This window comes from Podarcis pityusensis (assembly GCF_964106645.2).
Source record: "Podarcis pityusensis genome assembly, chromosome: 15".
NCBI lineage: Eukaryota > Metazoa > Chordata > Lepidosauria > Squamata > Lacertidae > Podarcis > Podarcis pityusensis.
In genome coordinates, this window is record NC_138040.1 from 43,893,789 (window position 1) to 43,912,458 (window position 18,670).

The window sequence follows — 18,670 nt, forward strand, 5'->3', positions numbered from 1 at the left end:
CAAAGAGCTTAGTCTGAATGGTTGGTTATAATGGAGGAAAAACAGTGACAGAATGAATAGAAAAGCCAAGGATAACAGGAAAATAGTGCAGTTACATTTAGATTCAAATTTCTAACCTTTGTTAGTCCCTTTGTTATCTGCCAACTGCTCACAGCTTGTCCCACCTACAGGTAACTTGGAAGGACATTGCAGGCCTGGATGAGATGGTCAGCGAACTCCAGGACACTGTGATCCTCCCATTCCAGCGGCGACACTTGTTGCAGCACTCCAGGCTCTGCCAGCCCCCAAGAGGTATTTATTTTGGAACAAGGGGCAATTTACTAGTTACTCAATATCATTTTTGAGACTTAAGGAAAGTGTTTCCTTCCTTTTAAAATCTGCATTATTTAGCCAAACCCTACATATCAAATAAGTTATTATGGTCAGAGGGTTAGTTTGCTACCTGTTGTCCACTTAAGAAACTTGCTGGGTATGTACAAGTGACTCCCCATTTACCCAGGGGTTCTGTTCTGGGCCGCCCCACACAAAAGCAAAATTGCGTAAAACGGCCTGCCATTCCTTCATCTCCCGCAAGCCGGGGTGGGGGTGGGGGTGGAGCTTCCACAGCTGACACACGCAGGGAGGGATGGCGGGGCTCGGCTAAGAGCTGCTCCCCGTTTCCAGGGACCACTTCTGGGGACCTGGCACCACACATCCACACAAACAGAACATACGTCAACGCGGAATTGCCTCAGTCAGTTGGGCAGCAGCAAGAGCAGCATTAGGTATTAAACATTAATACTTCCATTAGCATTTTTCCGTCGACAACAAAAACAACATTTCCCCCAGCTTGAAAGCGTTATTCCAACAGAATTAAATTAAATGCTCTACTCAGTTTAAATTTAACAAATCCCTCCAAATCAAAGCTACTTTAATTAAAGTTCCGATTAGTGCACACATTCACAGTCAATTCCACTAATAGGTGGACTAAATTGCCTCTAAGGTACCTTACAACTCTAAGTCTCATGTGATTCTGTTTTTTAAAAAGACTGCCCACCACACTCCAATATTCTTCCTTCAAACCGTGTCAGTCAGCACTCCAAATAAAATGACATTCTGGATATCCTGAGCCAAAAGCTGTAAGGGGTGCGAGTGCTCAGCAAGATGACAGAAACACCACGCCTCTGTTTCTGCTGCTTGTCTGAGATGGTGAAACAGAGGATTGTATCCAATGCTTGTCCTACTCAGAGAAGACCAACTGAATATAATGAAGAAGAGTAAATTATGTCCGTCATTTTCAATGGGTGCACTCTGAGTAGAACTTATATGGACACACCTCTGAGACACTGGCAAACTACAGTACATAGAAGGATGGGGGGGTGAATTTTTCTTGGTGGGTCACAAGTTGTGCCCATTGTCCCTTTCCTAAAATGGTTACTGTAGTTAGAATATGAGTTGTTGCACATGGGCACAAATGTGCCTGCAGAGGTTTCCCTGAAGCCTGCAGGGTCCCTTTCCTTGCAATGCTGGAGTTAGGCTTGAAAGAAGCATTCTGTTATAGACAAGAGAAGCCTTTTTCCAAGGAGGGTGTCAACTCTCCCTTCTCCTGTTCTGAAACGCCCACCTCACAAAACAGATGTTGGCACCTGAGACAAACCACTAGTGTCCCCCTCCCCGCTAGGGAAGAAAGGGTGAATGAAGATCTACATCGGGATCTGCTGCCCTGAGATGGTCACCTCACCTTGCCTGATTGTTGTGTGTGGAGCGAGAGATCTTCCTGGAGATGGCAGCCGGGGAGGAATGCTTATCTTTTGCCTCCCCAGCTGCCCTCTGCAAGAAGACCACTCTCTAACTAGGCTGGGGTGGGGTGGGGAGAGAAGCACATTTTCCAAGCCTAATGGTTGGGGGAGTGTGCAAGTATTTGCTGTGTAGACATATGCGTGTGGCTGCAGTGCATGTGTGCATGATTGTGGTATGTACAATGCCCACAAGTTTCTCTGATCTGCACATCTGCCCATGAGCCCCAGAGGGCTGGCAATCTTTGAATTAGAAAATTGTTCCTGGTGGGCTTTATAATACAATCAGAAAGTGGGGATGAACTTCTCACATAAAAAAGGGAGGTAGACTGTGAACCTGTGCTGATGGGTTTTTCCTTGCTACCAGGTGTCCTACTTTATGGCCCTCCGGGTTGTGGGAAAACCCTTCTTGCCAAAGCAACAGCCCAGGCTTCAGGATGCAGGTTCATCAACCTGCAAGCATCTACGCTGACGGACAAATGGTATGGAGAGTCACAGAAGCTCACAGCTGCCGTCTTCTCACTGGCAACCAAGCTTCAGCCCTGCATCATTTTCATAGATGAAATAGGTAATGTTTGTATCCCTTCCTCCCATATCCCAACACCAGCGTCCTCTGCCATGGTTGCCTCTCCTTACTCTTGAGTCACTCCTAGATCTCTTTTACACTCCCAGTCTCCCAGCCAATTCCTCCTTCCCTTCCTTTCGTGAACATATAAAGGTAAGAATTGCTCTGTCATATCAGGCTAAAGAGCCAGCTGGGCCACTGTTCTGTTTCTTCTAACAACCACTGGTTAGATGGCTCTAATAATGCTCAAACATCCTGCGAAGGTAAGGAAAAGGAGTAAAAGACCCTCTTGCTCCTTCTCTACCCAGTCAGTCACTGTGTTCTGCAGGTGAGGGCCTCCTGCAGATACCACCTTCTCCAGTGGTTCAGACTGCAGAATATAGGAATCAGGCCTCTAGTGTTGCGGCTCCTACCCTTTGGAATTCCCTCCTGTTAAATATTAGGCACAGACTATCCATGTTTTCAATGCCTACTGAAGACTACACTTGATCTTAGTCAAAAGGCCAAGAAGCTGTTGATTATATTAAGTTTATCTTACTACACTGCGGCCTGTATAAACAAGCCAGGGATCAATTAATTAAAATTTGAATGGCAAATTTACCTGGGAATTCTGAAACCTACTATCTCAAGTATCTTCTCAAAGATATGACAAATTATTACCCTGGCTGTGGCAAAATTTCTCTCGGAGGTAATAAGAATTAGAAATAAACATGCTCCGGATAAAACACAGTGACTCTCCTGGAATATTTTCTATGTATTCCTGCTTTAAGAAGGTCTCTGGACTGTAATAAAGAATGTGTTTGCCTACTGTGTGCCTACTAAAGACCCTGCTCTTTCACAAGCCTTTTTTTTTTTTTTTAATATTTTATTAAGGATTTTCTTGTTTTACAGAAGTAAGTGTAATGCCTCGTATTTTTTTTTCCATGTAACATTTTTACAAATCTGTTTCATTTGTTGAGGCATTAGGGGGAGAAGAAAAAAAGGAAGAAAGAAAGGGGGGTGGAGAGAGGGAGGGTGGATGGGGGTGGGGTCGGGTGGCGGTGTTTCTATTATGTTTAATGTATGTAGAGTTTGGTGTCAGCATTGCTTGTGTTGTTCACTTGTGTTCCTTTGGTGGTGAGAGAGGTTGGGGTTGGCCTAGGGTGTGATTGTTTGCTTGTGATTGGCTGTGCTGATCTTTGTTTTCGTGTGTGAGTGAGGTGGGTGGGTGTTTTGGATCAGGTTAGCCATATTGATTTGTATGCTGTTGGTGGATTATTGTCATTGTCCTGTTGGGCTGTGTGTGTGATAAAGGGGAGCCATACCGGGGTGAAGGCGTCTTCTTCTGTTTGTCCCCGTGTCAGTTTCAGTTTATTAGTTAATTTTTCTAGTAGGGCTGTTTCCCATACTATTTGGTACCATTGGTCCATGTTTACTCCTGACAGGTCTCTCCAGTGTCTGGTTATGGTGTTTCTGGCTGCTGAAAGTAGGTGGGTTATGAGTTCTTTGTGGTGTAAATTGGCATTGTTGTCTTGGAAGATGTTTAGTAGGGCCAATTCTGGGGTGATGTCTATTACTTGCTTAGTTATTTTACATATTTCTTGTATGGCTGTTGTCCAGAATAGTTGGATTTGGGGACACTCCCACCACATGTGGAGGTATGTGCCTGTGGAGGTGCACCCTCTCCAGCATTTTGGTGAGGTTCCTGGGTGTATTAGCGCTAGTTTCCTTGGTGTTAGGTACCACCTGTAGGTGAGTTTCAGTGTGAGTTCTTTTCTTTTCGTAGATATGGATTTAAAGGGGGGTTTAGATCACATTCTGGTCCATTGAGTGGGGTTAATCTCATAGCCTATGTCATTCTCCCATTGTTTTTTGATTGCATCTAGGGGATTTGCGGGATTTTGGAGTAGTATTTTGTATATTGCGGATACTGTCCCTTTACCGTTTCCCTTTGTTGTTAGGAGGAGGTTTTTGAAGGTTACCAGGGGCCTAGCTGCTGCTGATTTTACTGTTGGGTTGTTTAAGAGGGCATGTAGTTGGTGTTGTGTTAACCAGGGCATTTGGGTGTCTTCTAGTTTGTCTTGTATTTCTTGTGTTGACAAGGGTTTGTTATTTTTATAAAAGTCTATTAGGCGATATAAGCCTTTGGTTTGCCAGGTTTTTATCTGGAGGTTTTGTGCTGCATGATGGAATAATGGGTGGTACGTGTAATGAGTATGGGTTGCTCGTGCGTAAGTTGCCGCCTCTCCTGGCTATGTTGCCTTGTTAAACCTTTCTGTCTGGACAGCCCTTCACTTCGTGGCTGCCTCAGTCGCTAGCAGAATCCGTCAGTGGGCGTTTCTTAAACCTTTTCCAACATAAAAGTTGTTTGACGCCAAGTCTCCTCCTACTCTCCCTGCGCGGAAGCCTTCTGCGCAGGGAGGGCATGGGTAGCGGAGGACCCGTGCACTCCCCGCTGGTGTCCGGTGAAGAGTCCTGGAGCCCTCTCGCCGATTCCCCCATCTGCCCCCCTTTATCCCTGGTGTTGCGCTGATTTGCTTCCCCATCTGCTGAGCTGCCTCTCTCCCTGCTGGGCCCTTCTCCAGCATCATTTGAGAGCCTTCCCTCCGCCTCTAGCTCCGATGTCAGTTCCCTGACAGTACGCCAGGGGGATTAGTGGGGATGGGGTTGGGGATAGTTTGCCTATTTGTGTTTTCCATGCTTTGAGCGTGGTCTGTGTGTACCTGTTAAGTGTTGTGGGAATTTTCTTTAGTTTGTTTGGGAGGAGTGGGTATGTTGTGGTGCAGGTATTTTCAATTGTGTCCCTCTCTAGGTGTACCCATTGTTTTGTCTCATCTTCTAGTATATATGGGATTATATGGCGTATTTGGTTGGCATTGTAATATGCTTCTATGTTGGGGATTCCCCATCCTCCTTCTGAGGTGAGGAGGTGCAGGTATTTGAGGCTTATTCTTGGTTTTTTATGTGAGAAGATGAAAGAGTGTAGTTTTCTCTGCCAACTGCGAAGTTGGGTTGAGGGGATCCAGATTGGGAGGGTTTGGAATAGGTAGGTTAGTTTTGGGAGTGTGATCATTTTGATCATGGCTATTTTGTCTGAGAGAGTGAAATTCATGTTATTCCATCTCTTTAGGTCTTTGTTAATTTGTCGCCACAGGGGCTTGTAGTTGTGGAGGTACAATTTATTGAGGTTTCTGGTTATTTGTACCCCTAGGTATCTGAACTTGGTGTGGCAAAGTTTTATTTTGGTGACCTTCGTGAGTTCTTTTTGGGTGTGAGGAGGGGTGCTGAAGCACATAGCTTCTGACTTTGTAAAATTTACCTGTAGGCCCGACACCATTGCAAATGTGTTGAGTTCTCTGATTAGGGAGGTTGCTGTGCTTATGGGGTCTGGTGTTGTGACCATTAGGTCATCTGCAAAGAGCCCTAATTTATAGGTTCTGCCTTTTATTTCCACTCCCTTGATGTCTGTGGCTGCTCGGATGCGGATTGCTAGGGGTTCCAGAGCCAGGATAAATAAGAAGGGAGACAGTGGGCATCCTTGTTTCGTGCCTCTTTGGATAGCTATAGTATTAGAATCCATATTGTTAGTTCTGCATTTTGCTGAGGCTTGGGAGTATATTTGTTTGAGGATTTGTAGGAAGTTGGGGCCAAATTTCATGTTAGTTAGTACTGCTAATATGTATTTCCACTCTAAGCAATCAAAGGCTTTGAGGATGTCTAGGGACATAATTGTCAATGGGAGTTTGGTTGCCTTGCTGTGTTCGATCAGGTTCAGTAGTTTCCTGATGGGGTCTGTTATATTGCGGCCAGGGACAAAGCCAGTCTGGTCTGGGGCTATTAACTTGTGTAGGAAGATTTTTAGGCGGTTGGCCAAGATTGATGTGAATATCTTGTAGTCTTGGTTTATTAATGAGATTGGGCAGTATGATTCTACTTTGAGGCTGTCTTTTAGCGGTTTTGGGATGGAGACTATTTTGGAGTGGGTCCAGGTTTTGGGGATGGGGCCCCCTTTTATGATGTCGTTGAATAGGCGGGTCATGTAGGGCATCAAGGGTTCTTTGAATTTCCTATAGAATTCTGCTGTGAAGCCATCTGGGCCTGGGGCTTTGTGTGGTTTCAGGTTTTTGAGGACCGCATCTATTTCCTCTAGGGTGATAGGGCTGTCCATGAATTCCTGTTCCTCATCAGTTAGGGTAGGCATGGACAGTCCTGCTAGAAATGTTCTGATTTCCTTCTCTGGTGGGTTATGGGAGGTGTATAGGTTGGAGTAGAATTCTGCAAATTCTGAGGTTATTTCTTCGGGGGAGAATGTTATGTTGCCGTCTTTTTTGGTGATGCAGTGTATTCTTGTTTTGAGTGCTTTTCTCCTACATCTATTTGCTAGTAATCTGGAGTTTTTCCCCTCCATATTCGTAGAAACGTTGTTTAGAGTATAGAATGTTGATCATTGTTTTGTTAATTTCTAGGGAGTCTAGTTCTCTCCTTTTTTGTTCTATAAGTTTGAGGAGTTTTTTAGATCCTGTTTGTTTGTAGCGTGATGAGAGGGCTGTGATGTCTTGTTCTATTTTGCTAATTTTTGAGGAGGTTTGTTTTTTAAGGAATATTTTCTCTTTTATGCAAGCTCCTCTGGTGACCGCTTTCATTGCGTCCCATAGGAGGGGGGTTGTTATATTGTTTACATCGTTTTCCTTGAAGTAGTTTTGGAGGGTTTTTGTGAGATTCTCTCTAATTTGTTTGTTTGTAGTTAGGATGGGACTGAAGGACCATGATGGGGTGGTTTGTGTTCCTTCTCCTATTTTAACGATGACTTCTACTGGGGCGTGATCTGTGATTTTAATGTTACCTATGTTTGTTGATTCCACTGAGGGGATCAGACCCTGTGTGAGTAGAATGCTGTCCAATCTGGATACTGTATCATGGCGTCCCGGTTGGAATGTATGGCTGATGTCTCCCGGGTTTTGCTCACCCCAAATGTCGTAGAGACCCCTGTTTTTTAGCATTTTTAGTAACTTGTAAGGGTTCCTAGTTGTTGGGGGTTTCCTTCGGAGGAAGGTTGCCCATGGGGTTGTAGGATGGATATCTTTCAGGGATATACCTTTCATATTTAGATTGAGGTCCCCTCCTAGGATTGCTTCCCCTTCAGAGAAGGAGAGGAATTTGTTTAGTGTCTTCTGGAAGAATTCTAATTGTTTCGTGTTTGGGGCATATATGGAGCCAATTGTCAGTTTGATTTTGCCATCTAGTGTCCCTTTAGCGAAAATGAATCTGCCTTTTTTGTCCTTGAGTACTGTTGTGGCAGTGAAGTTCAGGTCTCTACTGAGTATTATGGCTACACCACGAGCTTTCCCTGAGCCTTGTGCGACCCACTGTTGACTGAAGCGGGGGTTGCTCAGGAGTTTGCTGCCTTTGGGTGGGTTGTGTATTTCTTGTAGGAAGGTGATGTGTGGTTTCATGGTGTTTATGTATGAGGTGATGCGTTTTCTTTTGATGGGGTTTCCCAGCCCCCTCACGTTTAATGTAATTGCTTTTAGGTTAGCCATCTTGCTTATCTATTATGTGGGGCGATTCCCTGCCAACCTGTTTGGGTTGTCTTGTATCTCTCTCTTCGTGTTGTTTAAAGAACCAGTGGGGTTGCGCTGACCTAGGGTGTGGTGGGTGGGGGGCTAATGGGATTAGAGTAAGATTTGGGTTAAAGAGTAGGGGGTAAGTTGTAGAGAGTTTCCTATATGTAGTCATATAGGTGTTTGTTTGGGGTATTTTAGGCCATCTGGCATTTAGCCGGTTGGTCCTAGGTCTCAGCTGGTGTGGAAGGCCATGTTCAAGGACAGGCCACCCCCCCTGTTGTTTGCGATAGGGGGTGATCAGTGAGACAGTGTGAAGTGACTTTGTAACGTCGCTGTCAGGTATAAGGTTCATAAGCAATGTTGCCAATGTTATGAGCAACATTGTTGGTGTGTTGGGGTGGGGATGTGGGTGCTGGTACGCTCTGGTGCCACCATAGTGCTGGTTGGGTATCAGATTTTAGCCTGATTGTGGGTTGTGTTATTAAGGTTGGAGGAGTTGTTTTTTCTTAGTATGGAGTATGGGGATGTTGAAGGTGTGGGTGATGGGGAATATGGTTGAGGTCGTCTGGACTGGTGTTGGGGTGGGGATTTCTGTGGGGGTGCGGGGCTGGGAGGGATGTTGATGGTGTTAACTAAATCTATGTTTGGGGGGGGAGAGAGGGGGAAAGGGGGGGGAATCACCAGTCCTTCAGTTTGTGGTTTTTTCCTGGTTGCTTCATTCAGCTGGGGTTGTTGTTGTTGTTGTAGGGTTGTCCATCTGCGATGAATTGGTTTGGTTAATCTTGGTCTGGTTTCTTGTGTCGTATGGCTGGCGGGACGATTCTGAGCGTGATGCTTCTCTGTATTGGTTTGCATTGTTGTGCCGCTTCTGTTGTTTCTTTTTCTTCTGTACCGTCATCCAGTTGTTTGCTGTTGTTTCCTCGTGGTTGGGGCTGTCACTTGGTGGGTTTGTCGGTTGCCATTCCGGTGGGAGGTTGAGTTCAAGGTTCTTTAGTAGTTGCAGGGCCTCAGGTATGTTGGTAGCCATGTGTTGTGTTGTATTGGTTGTTACAATGAGGCGGAAGAGGAAGCCCCATCGGTATTTGATCCCTGCTTGTTGGAGACGCTGGGTGCATGGGCGCAAGCTTTTCCTCCGGTTTAGGGTATCCTGAGATATGTCCTGTAAGGCAAGAATGGGGATTTCTCCATATTGAAGGTTGGTTGAGTTTCTGAGGTGGTTCCATACCTCTTCCTTCTTTTTGTAGCGTGTGAAGCATATAATGATGTCTCGGGGGGGGGGGCGCTGGGTTTTGGCATAGGTTTTAGGGCTCTGTGAGCCCTCTCCAAGTCATCTGCCTCAAGTTTCAGGCTTGGGATTGTGTTTTTCAGCCAGCGTATAATTAGGTCTGCTGGGCTTTTCTCCTCTGTTTTTTCAGGAAAGTTGCGGAAGCGGATGTTACAACGTCTATTGCGGTCTTCAAGGTCGGCTTGCTTAATTTTCATCTCTCTGTGTTCTGCTTCCATTTGGTTTACCAGTTCGTCCAGTTTCTTGTTCACACGTGTGTTCTCCTCCCGGTATTGCTCTATTATTCTTTCTTGCATTTGGTTTTTGTTCTCTAGAGCTTCCACTTTGGAGGTTAGATTGTTGATTAGTACCTGCATGGGAGCCATTGTGGCCTTCAGTGTTTCTTCTAATCGTGCTTCTAATCTTGCTTCCATTTCCCTCAAATCTCGTTTCGTTATTGGGTGGTCATCTTGAAGGGGAGTTACCATCTTAGCATTGTTTGCCATCTCCCTGGTTGGTGTCATCTCGGTCTCCCTGATGGTTTTGGTTTGAGGTTGGCTTGGCGTCCTCTTGGGGTAGGGCGTGTGGTGGTTAGGAGTTGTGGCAGTGGTGATTCCTGGGTATTGTTGGGTTGCTGAGCTGATCCGGCTTTGTTGGCTGGTGGCTTTTACAGAGCGTTTGGATTAGGTGGTCATTTGTGTCACTTCTAGCCTGTGTTTTAAGAACTTCTCTAGGGTTTCGGTAGTTGCCTCAGCGGTTCCGCCAAAGGGGGGGGGCAGGTAAGCAGAGATCCTTTCACAAGCCTTTTAAGTAGAACTCTTTCCCAGTCCATGTCTGTAATGGAATTATTTTTAGATTCTTTATTTTATCCCTTGTGTGTTTGGAACCCTGGGCTCCTTTGGGAGGAAAAGAGATATATAAATGTAATAAATAAATAAGCAAATTAATCTTTAAAGTGTTGCAACATTGCTGTTTTTGCTACAACAGGCTAAGGCTGCAATGATATACCCACTTTTCTTAGAGTTAACAGCATTGAATTCAGTAGGACTTCTGAATTCTGAGTAGACATACTTATATAGGATTGCACTGTACAATCTATTTTTTATAAAACAATTTTTATTGGTTTTTACAAATATTTTCTTGCATGACACTATATTTTGCACAAATAAAACATTTGGCTTAATGGGCCTGTGATTTCCCTCCTCCCCGACAACTGGTTTTCAAATTTAATCTCAATATACTGCATTTTCCTGTATTTCTTCTTGTTATTAAATTATATCCTTTTAAAATTACTTAATTAACTGTATTTAACAATAAATGATAATTTCATCCTTACTGAATTTCTTATAACCCTACTAGCGATGTTAACTGTTTACAGTTGTCTTCCAAATATATCATAAATTTCTTCCAATCTTTCTGAAATGCCTGGTCCTGCTGATTCTGGATTTTCCCCGTCAGCTTTGCCATTTCTGCAAAGTCTAATAGCTTCATCTGCCACTCTTCTTTCATCGCTTTTTAACATCTATATGAAGCCGCTGGGAGAGATCATCAGGGGGTTTGGACCGGGTGTCCATCAATATGCAGATGATACCCAGCTCTACCTCTCTTTCAAATCAGAACCAGTGAAGGCGGTGAAGGTCCTGTGTGAGTGTCTGGAGGCGGTTGGAGGATGGATGGTGGCTAATGGATTGAGGTTGAATCCTGACAAGACAGAAGTATTGTTTTTGGGGGACAGGGGGCGGGCTGGTGTGGAGGACTCCCTGGTCCTGAATAGGGTAACTGTGCCCCTGAAGGACCAGGTGCGCAGCCTGGGAGTCATTTTGGACTCACAGCTGTCCATGGAGGCGCAGGTCAATTCTGTGTCCAGGGCAGCTGTCTACCAACTCCACCTGGTACGCAGGCTGAGACCCTACCTGCCCACGGACTGTCTCGCCAGAGTGGTGCATGCTCTAGTTATCTCCCGCTTGGACTACTGCAATGCGCTCTACGTGGGGCTACCTTTGAAGGTGACCCGGAAACTACAATTAATCCAGAATGCGGCAGCTAGACTGGTGACTGGGGGCGGCCGCCGAGACCACATAACACCGGTCCTGAAAGACCTACATTGGCTCCCAGTACGTTTCCGAGCACAATTCAAAGTGTTGGTGTTGACCTTTAAAGCCCTAAACGGCCTCGGCCCAGTATAGCTGAAGGAGCGTCTCCACCCCCATCGTTCTGCCCGGACGCTGAGGTCCAGCACCGAGGGCCTTCTGGCGGTTCCCTCATTGCGAGAGGCAAAGCTACAGGGAACCAGGCAGAGGGCCTTCTCGGTAGTGGCGCCCGCCCTGTGGAACGCCCTCCCATCAGATGTCAAAGCGATAAATAACTACCTGACATTTAGAAGGCATCTTAAGGCAGCCCTGTTCAGGGAAGCTTTTAATCTGTGATATTTTACTGTATTTTTTGTTTCTATGGAAGCCGCCCAGAGTGGCTGGGGAAACCCAGCCAGATGGGCGGGGTACAAATAATAAATTATTATTATTATTATTATTATTGGTAACTCTTCTTGCTTCCATCTTTGGGCTACTAATATTCTTGCTGCGGTTGTTGCATATAAAAATAATATTTTATCCTGCTTGTGTATTTCCCTATCTACTACACCTAATAGAAAAACTTATGCTTTTTTTTATATATACGTATATTTCAATATTTTAAAAAGTTCATTATATATCATTTCCCAGAAAGCTTTCACCTTCTTACATACCCACCACATATGATAAAAATTTCCCTCTTTTCCTTTACATTTCCAACATAAATTATTTGTTCTATACATTTTTGCTAATTTCCCTGGTGTTAGGTCCCATCTACACATAATTTTAATTTAATGAGCTACACATAATTTTAATTTAATGAGGACTTCCGGGGGCGGCGCGAACGGCAATGGCGGTCCTCTTCTAACTGGGAGAGGAGGCTCCGCAGACATCGGGTCGTCCGCTACGGCGAAGCGGAGACCCACTTCGGAAAACCACAGGCGGCAAGAGCCTGTGGTCTCGAGGCTCGGTGGGCGCCTAAAGCAACCCTCCAAACGTCAAAGGAACCCCGTAAGGGGCTCCGGAGCGTGGAGGGGGTTGCGGCGCTGTGAGCCGTTTCGCAGTCTGCGGAGCGAAGCCGCGCTGCTGCTGCCGGTGAGCGCTGATCCCTTTTCCTGTGAAATTCGGATTTGGAACTAAAATCAACTTACTCGTGAGTAAAGACTGAATCACTTGAAATTAGAGACTTTTAACTAAAAGATTTGAATTTGGCTGAGAGCGGAGAGACGTGGAAACAGGAAGTCCGTCTTCCGCTACCATTGAACTTGAAAAAGCGAATAGCTGGAGGAGTGGAGGCTGAAAAAAGAACTTTTAAATTGTACGGATCTAAGCATCCACTGAACCTGCAATCTAAAGTAAAGGTTTTTAAGTTAAAGATTTGGAACTATCATTCGTATTTGACTTTCCTCCTTTTATTGGATTACAATTAAAAGGTGAAACCCAGGTTCCGGAGCTGCCTGAGTTTTGAGAGACTGAGCTGTCAGTACTGCAGATCTGGATACTGTATATTGGAACTTGCAACAATCTGAGGGTATTGAGACCTTCTAATTTGAAACATTTTTTATTTTTTTTTGGGAGACAAGTAAGCACTGCTTGTTACAAAGTGATTATTAATATCAACTCTGCTAAATATTTGTACTTGAAGGTTCCTGGATATTAAATTAGACTCTGAAAGACATTTGAGGTTTTGGACAGAAGAATTGAAATTTACAAAGATATCCCAAGACAACTGTTGGACCTTAGAGCCGCCTACTCTGAAATTGCCAAATTATTAAGGAGCAACGCAATTGCATTTAGGTGGAAATTTCCCCAAGGAATATCCTTTACCTTTAGAGGGAGAAAGGTCAAAATTAGAACATTGGAAGAGAGAGACAAATTTCTGTCTACATACGGAGAGGACCTTCAAAAAGGAATTGAACTACCTTCTGGGCCTGGGGCAACGCCAGTACCAACACCAGCACCTGGGGAACCTGAAGATTCCGTGAACAAGATACCACCCTTGGAAAAATAACCAGATTAATTCAGGATGTCTCTGCAACTGTTGAGCTGGAATATTAATGGTTGTAATATTCCGGAAAAAAGGAAGAAAATATTTCATATATTAAAAAAAGAACAATTGGACATTATTTGCTTACAGGAAACACATGTGACGAGGCTCCACAGAAAAGTGTTAATAAATAAAAGATTGGGCCAGGAATTTATATCATCGGACAAAGTGAAGAAGAGAGGTGTGGTGATATATGTGAAAGAGAGCCTGTCACCTAAATTCTTATTTAAAGATGAACATGGAAGAATTTTGGCAATTGAGATACAACATCAAGGAGAGAAATTGTTGATATTAGGAATTTATGCACCTAATGAAGGGAAATCGGAATTTTACAAGAAGCTGCAGGAGACAATGCTGGATTATCTGGATTACAACAACATCATAATGATGGGAGATATGAATGGGGTCGTATCAACTAACATGGACAAGTCACAAAGTCAAAATATTACAAAAGACGGCAGACTACCTAAAACCTTTTTTGAAATGACAGACAATATGGACTTGATTGACATCTGGAGGACAAAGAACCCACTAGGAAGAGAGGGAACATTCTTTTCTGAAGCCCAACTGACCTGGACAAGAATCGACCAAATATGGATATCTAGAGGCCTGGCACCTAAGGTCAGAAAAGTGGAAATCTGCCCAAAGACCTGTTCCGACCATAATGCAGTAAAGATGGATATGACACTACTACCAACTGGATCCTTTAGATGGAAGATGAATGACAATTTGTTCAGAGATCAGGAAATTACCAAGAAGGCCCAAAAAGTTTTGAAGGATTATTTTGAGATAAATATGAATACCACGGTGGAAAAAAGAATCGTCTGGGACGCAAGTAAAGCTGTAATGAGGGGATTCTTGATACAACAGAATGCAGTAAAGAAAAGAACACAAAATGAGAAAAAAGATAAGATCTTGGATAAAATAAAAGAATTAGAGAAGAAATTGAGAGTGAATCCGAAGTCACAGCCAACTCTGAGAGAAATTAAACTTTATCAAACACAATATTCTAAACTGATAAATCAGGAAATTGAATGGAAGGTTAAATTAATGAAACAAAAAACGTTTGAGTCGGCGAATAAATGTGGAAAACTGCTGGCTTGGCAGTTGAAGAGAAGACAAAGATTAAATACGGTTACAAACTTAGAGGTTGAAGGAAAAAACATTCAGAATCCGGTGGACATTAGAAAGTGTTTCCAGAGATACTTTAAAAAACTATACACCCAAGGACCGCAAGACGAAGTTGAGATTAAACAATTTTTGGCAAAAAATGGCCTATCCAAATTGTCACAAGAAAATAGGACAATCCTGAATTCTAAAATAACACGACAGGAGATTGAACAAGCCATTCAGAACATGCAACTGGGCAAATCTCCAGGGCCAGATGGGCTGACCTCCAAGTACTATAAGACATTAAAAGACTATTTGATACAACCTTTGATGGAGGTCAGCAATGAAATTATGGAGGGGAAGAGGGCACCGGAGTCGTGGAAGGAAGCGTTTATCACATTAATACCAAAGTCGGAAGCTGAAAAGACACAACTTAAGAACTACCGTCCCATCTCCCTTCTAAATGTGGATTACAAAATATTTGCAGACATTTTGGCAAGTAGATTTAAAAAAGTTTTAAATGAAGTAATCCATAAGGACCAGGCAGGCTTTCTCCCAGGTAGACATTTGTTTGCTAATACAAGGAACATTATTGACATTTTGGAACTTTTGCAAACAGATATAAATACTAAAGCAGTTTTAATCTTTATAGATGCGGAGAAGGCGTTTGACAACATTTCCTGGAAATTTATGATGGGAAATTTAAAAGAGATGGGAGTGGGACGGGGTTTTGAGAATGGGATTGAGGCGATATATTCAGAACAGAAAGCTAAACTGATAGTTAATAATGTGGTTACAGAAGAGTTTAAAATTGAAAAAGGAACACGACAAGGTTGCCCTATTTCCCCTTTGTTATTTATTTCGGTTCTGGAAGTGCTATTGAATATAATTAGAGGGGATCGGTTGGTGGAAGGAATTCAGGTCGGACAGAAACAATATAAATTAAAAGCTTTTGCAGATGACCTGGTTTTGACCCTGCAGAAGCCAGAGCCTAGTACGAAAAGAGTATTACAACTGATTAATGACTTTGGTCGGGTGGCTGGATTTAAATTAAATAAACAGAAAACTAAGGTTTTGGGAAAAAATTTGACAGATACAGAGTCAGAACGGTTTCAGAAAGAGACGGAACTTAATGTGGTTAAAAAAGTAAAATACCTAGGGGTAAACATAACAGCAAAAAACCTAAGTCTATTTAAGGATAATTATGAAAAATGCTGGGCAGAAATTAAGAGAGACTTAGATAGTTGGTCAAAATTGAAACTTTCTTTGTTAGGCCGAATTGCTGCTATCAAGATGAATGTATTGCCAAGGATGTTGTTTTTATTTCAAACACTTCAGGTTTTGGACAAGACGGAGTGCTTTCAGAAGTGGCAGAGAGATATTTCTAAGTTTGTCTGGCAGGGCAAAAAGCCCAGAATTAAGTTTAAGATATTAACTGATGCAAAACAAAGAGGGGGCTTTGCCCTGCCAGATTTAAAGTTGTATTATGAAGCCGCAGCGTTTTGCTGGCTAAAAGACTGGCTACTTCTTGAAGACACTGATGTGTTGGATTTGGAAGGGTTTAACAATGCTTTTGGATGGCATGCATATCTATGGTATGACAAGGTTAAAGCAAATAAGGCCTTTAAGAACCATATTGTCAGAAAATCACTGTTTAATGTCTGGACAAAATATAAAGACTTGCTGGAAAATAAAACCCCAAGATGGCTTTCACCTTTGGAAGCTAAGGCCCGAAAAAGGCCCAATATGGAGGCCAAATGGCCAAAATATTGGGAAATTCTAGAAAAAGATGGAGACAATTGGAAACTGCAGAGTTTGGAGAAAATGAAGGATAAAGTGCGAGATTGGTTACATTACGCTCAGATTAAGGAAGTTTTTAAAAATGACAAGAAATTAGGGTTCCAGGTGGATAAATCGAAAATAGAAACAGAATTGTTAGAACCTAAGAGTAAGGTACTTTCAAGGATGTATAACTTGCTGTTAAAATGGAACACACAAGACGAAATGGTTAAATCGGCTATGATAAGGTGGGCGCAGGACATTGGGCATAATATTATGTTTGAGGACTGGGAAAGGTTGTGGAGTACCGGATTGAAATTTACTGCATGTAATGCTTTGAAAGAAAATGTAATGAAAATGATATATAGATGGTATATGACCCCAGTCAAACTTGCAAAAATTTACCACCTGACTGACAATAAGTGTTGGAAATGTAAAGAGGGTGAAGGAACATTCTTCCACCTCTGGTGGACTTGCCCTAAAGTGAAGGCGTTCTGGGAAATGATTTATAATGAACTGAAAAAGGTATTTAAATATACCTTCACTAAGAAACCAGAGGCCTTTCTTTTGGGTATTGTCGGCCAAGGGGTGGTAAAGAAAGACCAGACATTTTTTATGTATGCAACAACAGCAGCAAGGATACTACTCGCAAAGCATTGGAAAGCTCAAGATCTACCCACACTGGAAGAATGGCAGATGCAACTGATAGACTACATGGAACTGGCTGAGATGACCGGCAGAATTTGAGACCTGGGAGAAGAGAGGACTGAGGAGGACTGGAAGAAATTTAAGAATTATTTACAAAAACATTGCAACTTGAGTGAATGCTAAACAGGACGCTAGATCAGAATAACTGAGCACCACTAAATTTAGATGTTTTTAAGAAAATAAGTGAGATTAAGAAAATATAACTCTTTTTGAGAATTAGAAGATTATGAAACATAGAAGGGAGATAAGAATGCAAATAAGATAATAAATTGCTGACAAAATGTTATAACGATGAAAGTGGCAGCGGGAGATGTGAGGAAGTCCAAAGAAAATGTGAAATTATGTCAAGATATATGTTATATTGTTTATTATGTTTATTTCTATTGTAAAACCCAATAAATTTCTTTAAAAAAAAAAAAATTTAATGAGCTCTTTTAATGAGCTACAAGCAGTTAAATTTATTTCATCTTTCAACAATCTTACCCAATCTTCTAGCATTATATTATGCCCAATATATAATGTATCATTAGTGTATCATCAATGTGTATCACCAATATATAATGTATCATCAGTGTATCATTACAGATTTTCTTCATCTTTTGTATGCCATTCCAACAGTAACTTACACATTTTTTACAATATTTTTACTTTATTGCTTAATAAATCTATTTCAAATCTAGATCTTATAGCTTCAAATCCATTTTTATTTTTATCTTCTCTAAACACTTCATTTATTTGACAATAATGCAACCGTTTACTAACTCTTTTATCTCCTCAAAGGGTTTCAATTTCCATTGATTGTCTGTTTCTAGTAACAAATCTCCATAGGTGGCCCACTTATCCTCCATATTTAACTTTTTAACAGTTGTCGCTTCTAGCGTTAAAAGCCACCAAGTTGTTTTCCGTTCTAATAAATTCTTGTATCTATGCCAAACCTCATAGATTGATTTTTCAGATTACAGTATGTGGTTCAGAAAACCTTTAACTTTTTCATACCATAAGTATGCATGCCACCCAAATTGTTATTAAATCCTTCCAAATCTAATAAATCTGTATTTTTAGCACTCTCCTTCTTGGTCTGCAACAGACCGGAAGTCTGCGCTGTACAGTCTAGAACAGGGGTCAACTTTTTCAGCAGGGGGCCAGTCCACTGTCTCTCAGAACTTGTGGGTGGCCGGAATATATTTCGGGGGTGGTGGTGAATGAATTCCTAGGCCCCACAAATAACCCAGAGATGCATTTTAAATAAAAGCACACATTCTACTCATGTAAAAATACACGGGCCGAATTTAGAAGGCGATTGGGCCGGATCAAGCCCTCGGGCCTTAGTTTGCCTACCCGTGATCTAGAAGGAGGAAGGGGTGTAGCTCAGTGGTAGGAGGCTGGGATTTTTCTAGCACAAACACTTCTTCTAAATAAATGTACCCAGTGTAGCTAAAACCAGCAGATACCACTGCTTGTAAACCTCAGATTTCATCAGGCTTTAGGAAAACTCATCAATGGTTCCAAGTGTCCTGCTTACATAGTTGGGACAACTGATGGTGTAAGGAAGCAAGATACCCATTGAAGCAGAAGACAAAAACAAGACAGAAACCTGTATCTCCCATCTCCTTAATTGCAACTGGAAATATTAGCAAGAACTCCTGAAAAACTATCAAAATGTCCACCAAATGCTAAGGATTAATATGGGCTGCAGCAGTGAACAAGGGCTGCTTATTGCTCACCTCTCCAGACTCGCATCCATACTTGATCACCCAGTTGTACATCTCTTAAACATGCCAGTCTTTGCCACTCTCCTTATGGTGAAGTA

General features: G+C 42.6%; 1 protein-coding gene across 2 annotated transcripts in view; it reads left to right on the plus strand.

The window, feature by feature from the left end:
* LOC308463813 (outer mitochondrial transmembrane helix translocase-like) overlaps positions 1 to 18,670 on the plus strand; it is a 44,640-nt gene that overhangs the window by 13,611 nt on the left and 12,359 nt on the right. The window contains exons 4-5 of one of the 2 annotated variants that reach the window (XM_080982569.1): positions 171 to 291; positions 2,143 to 2,343. In XM_080982569.1, the coding sequence (XP_080838695.1) occupies positions 171 to 291; positions 2,143 to 2,343 (322 nt within the window). The remainder of the gene's footprint in view (positions 1 to 170; positions 292 to 2,142; positions 2,344 to 18,670) is intronic. The other variant, XM_080982570.1, reaches the window with a different exon arrangement.